At 40.0% G+C, this 8,108-nt stretch overlaps 1 protein-coding gene across 1 annotated transcript in view; it reads left to right on the top strand.

Moving 5' to 3' along the window:
- si:ch73-52p7.1 (uncharacterized) overlaps nucleotides 1-4,832 on the top strand; it is a 9,114-nt gene extending 4,282 nt beyond the window's left edge. Inside the window, exon 2 of the mRNA XM_014033760.1 lies at nucleotides 3,907-4,832. Coding sequence (XP_013889214.1) covers nucleotides 3,995-4,771 — 777 coding nt within the window. The 5' untranslated portion in view covers nucleotides 3,907-3,994 and the 3' untranslated portion in view covers nucleotides 4,772-4,832. The remainder of the gene's footprint in view (nucleotides 1-3,906) is intronic.
- Nucleotides 4,833-8,108: the final 3,276 nt, after the last annotated feature.

The raw sequence follows: 8,108 nt of genomic DNA, 5'->3' as shown, positions 1-8,108 counted from the left end.
TAGTTGAATGACCACTTCCAGAATTTGATTTGGGCAACAATGCACAGAGAGTTCCATAATTGACACCTTGGAAGATCTGAAAATATAAATTAATACCACTATACAAAACATGATTCTGAAAAGTCAATGCATCAGACATGAAAGAACTGTACAGTCATGAAACACCAAATATTGGGGTCTGAAAATCTCTAAATCAATTTTTTGACACAATAAAACCCCATCTTAAATTATTAAAGTCTGACACGAGGAAGTTATTCTGGTTTCACAGCATCAGCTTTAAAGCAGAGAGTGGTTACTTGAAAACAATAAGATTTAAGTCATGTTTGAAATTGCAATTTTGCTCTATCTGTTACATCTGGGACAAATTAATGCCATTACACTCCTCTAACACAAAATCTAATTCGAGACAAATCACCTTGAGTTTAACCCTTGAACTTTCCCAGCAGGCAGAAATGTCATGAAGAGTTGACATGGAAACAAAACGCACAGGTTGGGTAAACAAGTCTCTTTTTTTTCCAGGTCATTACTCACACAGAATTACGCAATTACTGAACATTACAGGAAAAAAGGCTCTGAGGTCACGAGTGCTTCTCATTCGATTGGCATTTTCTTCCAAAGAAAAAGGGATGTGGACCTAAATGACAGCTGGTTTAGATTAGGACTTTGTCTCAAACACAGTGAAATGGTGTGTTCTTTCTGAACGGCAGTAATAAGATTGTCTGGCACCGGGACACCTCATTGAATTTCACGAACAAAAACACACCCACGGTCAGAAAATTACATGTGTGGCGGTGACTTTGAGATTCCAGATAAAACACTGTTTTGAAATTTTGGCTTTTTCTCTGAAGGTCTTCGAATGTTTTTTCCTGGTTTGGCAGCGATGTCAGAACATGACTCTCGGTCTTATTTTGAAGTCTGGACAGAGTTGACCACCACATTCCTCCACTGACCCGGAGTTAAGCTCAACAAAAGCAGAATTATCATTCGGCAGCATTTTGAAATCCTTTCTGTTTTGCGTTCAGCTCTGGCTGTAAAAGTTGAGACTGTTTGATGTTTATCTCGAGTAAAACACAGAAAAGTGAATGTTCCGAGATTTGCAGCTGTGTCGGTCAATCAGATTAAAATGTTTGGCTGCTCGTTGAACGTTTGTCCTTACTGACTCCCCCCTGAAAGGTTCAGGAAAGTTCTTTACTCCTCTGTAGTTCTCTGGTAAAACTTCTCAGCTGAAGCGAAACACCAAACTGCTTTTTAAAACTATATTTAAGAGCCTTTTCAAGGCTCATAGATAGGGGAGAGAGGGTACTCAAAGCCAGATTTTCAAGGCATGGGGGTCATTGCTCAATAATGTTAGGGTTAACACTGCATTATGTCAAAAAAACAAGTACAGTATTAGTACATTTTTGCTATTTTTTCATTCAATCGTAATTTTAAAATGTACCAATGATTTGAAATTTATGTTCATGTTAATTTAATTAAAAATAAATTTTAAAAAGCTTTTTTTAGTGTGTGTATGTGTTTGTGTGGGCAAATATTTCCTACTATGCGGGGACCATTTTTGACATATACATCTTGTGGGGACCAACTGGACCTAAGCCTAGTCCCCATGAGAGGAAATGGCATTGGTGGGTCGGGGGTTAGGTTCAGGACGTAGGTGTGAATTAAGTTTAGCTTGACTCCAGCAGCTATAGGCAAAGTTTTAAACAAACATCAGTCGATGCTCAGAGTGAGGATTGGGAGCAACTCTCAGCTACTACCACACCAAATTTTATTCAAGCTCAGTGTTTTGCGTATTCTAACATTGTTTAGCAGAAACCATCAATCAGGTTAAATCAAATAGTTTTAAACTGTAGGTGTAAATCTTAAATGTGATTAAAATCTGTTCAGTTGTTTATGAGATATTTTGCTAACACTGCAGACAAATGCACACACACAAAGGCAACAAATATGATTGGCCTCATTTTGGCGCCAGGTGACAATGAAGAAAGTTTTCGCAAAGTCATGTTTGGTGCGTGGGGAAAAAAAAAGAACAGTTCAAAAAAATCAATAAAAAATAATGTATCCCTGTCCAGACAACACAACACAACACAACACAAAACTCAGATGAATGACAGCATAACCTGCCTTTCAGCACCACAACCAGCCTGACGTCAACATTATGAGACACTGGCATCATTGCATTTCTAGTTGACATAAAATAAAGTCGTCTATAATCTTGTGTTGGACAAATGTTAGCCGAAACAGAAGCCAAGAAAAGGGAAAAAAAATAAAACACAAAACACGCAAAACAAAAAACCAAATCACAGGCTGCCAAAATGTCTCATTTTAGGACAGAGCCACACACTAAGTGCTCTTTGTATTTATATCTGCGGATGGTTCAAGAGAACACATTATTCCCTCATGGTCTGATTTTAGCTGGGTTTTTTTTTTTTGTTTTGTTTTTTTTTTGTAATCCATCATCTCTCTGGAAGGACATGACTGAAGCTAAATTAGGCTAGCTTGGCTGCCTTCAGTACAATAAGAGCACTTTTTGGACTGAATTGATTTAAATGCATTACAATTACATCGAATTTCAAGTAATGGTATACAACTCAAATGTACATTCATCTTAAAGGGGGAGGGGATATGCAAACTTGACTTTGAGCTTTATATCATATTTTAATGTCATTTCCCTGCCTAAAACAGAGTGTTGCTTTGCCTTATTCATGCATGATGGAGAAATCCTCGACTCTCCTGTCAGGAGCTGCCTAAATACTTGCTGGTATATAGCCCCGCCTATTTGTACATAGCACCTCCCTGAGCTCACCCCACAGAGCACCCATTGCCAAAAGCATTGTTGTGAAGACGTGCTGAAGTGGGAGTGTTGGAAATGGTTTCGATAGGCTATGATGCAAAGTTAAATTTATTTTTGATACATACAGCTTTTTCGTAACAACTTAAGGTAACATAGTTAATTGTGGTATAGAACTGAACTATGTCGAAAAACATAATACAACCACTGTGCACTGCAGCAGAGCAGAACTGAACTGTAGTGTAAATTAGGGGTAAGATCTTGACATATAAGTTGAGGTGCCTTTTATTTAGATTTTAATGTGCAGTACTGTAAGGACACGATTGATGCTAAAAGAAAATGTTTTTTTGGCACAAACAACTTAATTCCCAAAGATCTATTATCTGAAAACGTTAGTTGATCAGCTGAAGGATGATGCATCTCTCAGGTCGTGGGTCAAGTGTTTCCTCTCTGACCTACTTCAACCTTTTGTTCCTTTTTCAGGCACTGAGATCTTCTGACTTAAACTTTGGTACAATCTTTAAACAGGCCTCATCACTTCCTGTTTTTAAACCGCTCTTAAAAACACGTCTGTTCTCATTGACTTTTAATCAAGTGGGTGGTTTTGGCATTATATTTTTCTGTGTTCTTCGTTTATTGTCTTCTGATGCTTTTAAATTAATTTGTTTTGTATTGTTCAGCACGTCAGTGACAACCTGTTGCTCTCTTGTCATTGTTGTTGTTTTTAAGTGCCTTGACTTTTGCCAGTTTCTAAAGGGCATGGCTTTCAGATCATCTTCTGTTCAACTTGTATAGAAAGTGAGAAGGGAAATGTTTCTGGTTTGACAGGAAGAAAACTATGGACTCCTGGAAGGAAAACGTAGAAGGGATGAGGGAACAGTTCAGAGGAATTGAACAACAATGAACAGTTAACACTCAGTGGGTTGTTCCATCAGGATCTACAGATAACAGAAACAATGCTGCACAGCTGCTAAGGCATGCTGAGAGGAAGAAGGAGAATTCAAACAAACTGTGGAGGAGATGATAGTAATGACATTCAGAGGAACAACAGAAAGGTGCTCAGTGGAGAACCTCAGCAGTATTTATACAGTTTGAATGTGTTTCTCTCTTAACTACAGGTTTGGCCATGATCTGATCCCAACGTCCACCTGCACAACACCCATGTTCCTCGTCCAGCAGGTTCCCTGAGACTCTGGTCCAGCTGGGATGACGGCCTTCAGCCCTCCTGCTCTGCTCCTGTGCCTGCTGTTCTGCACGTCGGAGGCTGACCTGCGCTTGGCCTACGTCACCCACAGCAGCTTCATCTACTACTCGTGCAGCCAGGACCCGCAGCCCTGCAGCGCCTCGTCGCTGACAGACTGCAGATGCAAAACCATGGAGCGCCGGACCCTGACGCACTCGGCTCCTGTTTTCCGGAGGACAAATTTAACGATCTGGTTCACATCGCCGTCCAACGTGGCGCGGCTGCTCAACAACTCGGAGGTCATCCACCTTACGCTCATCCACTGCGGCCCCCCCGGAGGAGAGCCCCGCGGGGTGCCCTTCCCCCCACTGGAGGAGTATTTTGCAGTGCAGCGCCTGAAGAGGCTGACGGTGTTGAACGTGCCGGAGAGACCGTTCCTCCAGTGTCCCGACGCAAACCGAGTCAAGAGYTCCAACGCAGACCAGGATCAAGGCTTTTATTTTGACTTGCACAGATACAAAGACTCCAACATGGATCTTGTTGCAGACGCAGTGAAAGATCCTTTGACTGTGTCCTCAACCCAGATTCAGGACATCTTCCTGGGCAGGGAGCTGGGAGCAGCTCACCATGAACAGGTCAGACTGGGAATCATCCACAGCTCCGTGCTGGACTGGGGGGCGGAGGTCAAAGCCTACACGGTGCAAACGCACATAGACAGTGACGGTGYACTGCCGTTCCCTGACCTCCACCTGGCTAAACTACCAGAAACATCTGTTRTATATGTCAGCTTTGTGTACTGATTGAAATTTACTTTGAGGAAAAAATGAGGATCAATTGTTCAAATAAAAATCAYTTTTCTTGCTCCGTCTTACCATCACTCAGAACAAGACACTCAGATACTTGAACTTATTTGTCTGAGGCAGAGACTCAGTGCACGCTAAAGGTTGTCCAAAAACACCAACAGAACCACATCATCTACAAAAAGACCAGACAGCTTCCTCTCCGTGGCTGGTCCCTTCAGATCCTGTCCATGAACACCACAAACAGGACTGAAGACCAGGTCCAGCCCTGAGCTGGTCAACTTTGTGCCAAAGAAGTGGGCACCACTCTTGTTTTGGTCATGCAGAAGCCAAGTAGCCTTTTAGTTTAAAACTGACACCACACACTCCTTCAGCCCCCACACTGGAATCCCTGCTTTTCCAAATCCACACAACACATTTAGACTGGAGCCAAACTCCCATAAAACCCGTAGGAACGGTGCCAGAATGAACCAGTAATGAGGTATGGCTCATGACTGAAAAAAAAGATTCTTGACTTGAAAACAAAATAGTGTATGTCTAAAGTGGATGTTTGAACTCTTCCTACAAAGCTGAAAAGGTGAAACAAAATCATTACTTAAAGTTAAAAATAAAATTCTTGTTCACATTTTGCCTTTCTCTGTGAAGCATAGAAAACAGCACAAAACGAGCACATGATCTTAGTTAAAGATCCTGAAAGAACACTTTTTAACTGCTTTTCTCAGCTTAAGGCAACATCTTGTTGAACCAGATTGTGCACAGATGTTGTTTATGTGACTCTGAGCAAGATCCAYGCCTGTTTGGATTTAAGTTCAAAGAAAAAACTTTGGGGAAGTTGTTCCTAAAATACAAATATATCATAATTTTGATATTATTTGGGTTGTATCCTGTGTGTCCCCCTCTTTTCATTATAAAAAATATACCCTTCTGTTTTCAGCTCAGCATAAAAGTCAGTTAAACTTTTAGGCCTCTGGTTCTGTTTTTGTTTGATACAAGTGACACAGGTTCACTTCTAAAACTAACCAACAGGGGGCAGCAGATCACAGCGAAACAAACTGGAGGACTGATTAAAAAACATGACTGTTTTCTGTATAAACCTAATTAGCATTTCTATTACCATATTTCAAAAAGTTTTTGCATACTTATGTAGTATTTGTTTATTAAAGCTCTGTTATTAGGAGTTAATACRACTTAGTTTGGTATTTATTTGTTTACGACTTAAATTAACATGTCTCTCATTTGTTTTTTTGTTTTGTTTTTGTTTTTTATAGTTGACAAAGAAACAAATGATTCCTATGATTTAATGGTTTAATTTGATTCATTTTTCTGTGAATACTTTATAATGTGTGCAAAGTAAATCACCAGTACATTTTAATGAAGAAAAAAAAGATTAAAAAAACTGTCTACATCTGGCTCTGTGTGCCCATATATGAACATTTTTACGTCTTCACTGCCTAAAAATGGGCAGTAAAGAAGCTGACAGTGTCTCTGTTAGCAAAATATCTCATGAGCCACTGTTTTATGTGTATCTACAACTGATCAATTTACCAGAGCAGAGGCCCTCCAGGRTCCTTTGAGGACCACTTTCCTGCTTGTTTCCCTGTTCCAACACCTGATTCGGTGGCTGAATTACCTCTTCAAGTTCTGCAAAGGCCTGCCAACCAAATATCCATTCGAAACAGGTGTGTTGGAGCAGTTAAAACTCTAAAACATGAAGGATAGCAGACTGCAGAGGAAACACAAGTCAAGATGACCGCCACGGCTAAACAGACCACAGACACTAGGATAAAATGTGGAGTGGTAGTAGATGAGAGTCATCCCTAATTAAAGAGCTAACAAATCTCACAGGATCTCGTGATATTGAGTGTAATGTCAGGTAATAATAATAATAATAATAATAATAATAATAATAATAATAATAATAATAATAATAATAATAATAATAATACACCATCAATTTTTAATCTCCTTTACAGATTATAAAGTTCCTATTTTAGATTATGATCTTAAATGAAGAACCTGCTGGTATAATATTCAAATAATACAAAGCTTTTAATTTAAAATGGTTTTTACAGCTCGGCCCACAGGTGTGCATATTTGAAGTGTTTCAGTTGATCTGTGTGTGGTTTCTCAGGCGCAGCTGCATGAAGCTGTGGATGATCAGAGATGCCACTGACACCTGCTAGAGAGCTGCTTATTTGCATGAGAAGCGCGAGACTCCGTGGTTTTTTGTGTTTGTTTATTATTTTGATTATTTGTGGGTGAATGCGAACTGATGCAGCCTGTTGATCCCTGCACCTGAGAGGTCATTACATCAGAGGAGGGAGGGGGTGGGGGGCATTAAAAGCCCACCTCCATTCAAAACAAATCAATTACACGTTCAGAGACCACAGTGAAAGCGCACTTCCAGCCTCCAGGAGGTGAACCCCGGCCTGCTCCTCTCCTCCAACGGAGCCTCCTCCTCCTCCTCCTCCTCTTCCTCAGCAGTAAAACATTTTTATCATCAGACGTTATTGTTCTCCTCCTCCTTGTGGGGAGATGCGCCCATGTTCATTTTTTTAAAAGGGCAAATCAGCCATAATTCAGTTTATAAACTGCGGCGCGCGCGGAGGGGGGGAGACGCGCCCGGATGAATATTCATTAGAGGCCCGAACTGCCGCGCGCGGTGATTCATTAGGCATATGTAAATATCACTCACTTTAATTGGCCCTAAACTGACTCAACATAATGTTGTCATTAGCAAATTATTACTTATTTGTGATACTAATGGTGCGGTATGGCGCGCGGAGCCGCAGATCCACATATATGATTGTAATTACAGCTCTKTTTTATTCACAGGGTGACGCTGGTGGGGCTGTGTGCGCGTGATTCAATCCCACCAACACATTTGAGCCTACAAAAAATAATAATAAGAAAAACATAAACTGCTTTATTTGTAAGTTTACAGCTCATATGGAATCGTTTCAGAAATGTTTCCTCCCTCCTTTTATTCCTAATTTAAGTTATGTGTTCATAAAATACAGCAACAACAAAAGCAAATGATTTCCCTCATCTAAAGTGCTTTTATGCAACAGCAGGAGAGATGCAGAAAAAAAGCTTCAAAAATAAAAAAGCTGGGAATATTGCTTCAATAAAATGATGGATCTGAGACGTTTTTTTTTTCCTTTTCCCTTAAATTGATGATTAAAGTGGATTATATGTTGGTTAAATTAAAAGTGATCAGACTGCATTTGCAAAGTTATTATGAAATAAAAGTGTTTTGAGAATGCTTTGTTTTTATTTGATTTTACATTTCTCTTTAAATTGGAAGCAATATCAAAAAGCTATGCCTGTTTGAGAT

The sequence above is a fragment of the Austrofundulus limnaeus genome, unplaced genomic scaffold (genome assembly GCF_001266775.1).
Source record: "Austrofundulus limnaeus strain Quisiro unplaced genomic scaffold, Austrofundulus_limnaeus-1.0 Scaffold0, whole genome shotgun sequence".
Classification (NCBI taxonomy): Eukaryota; Metazoa; Chordata; class Actinopteri; order Cyprinodontiformes; family Rivulidae; genus Austrofundulus; species Austrofundulus limnaeus.
Note: the sequence above shows the minus strand (reverse complement) of the source record. Positions and strands in the feature narration are given on the sequence as shown.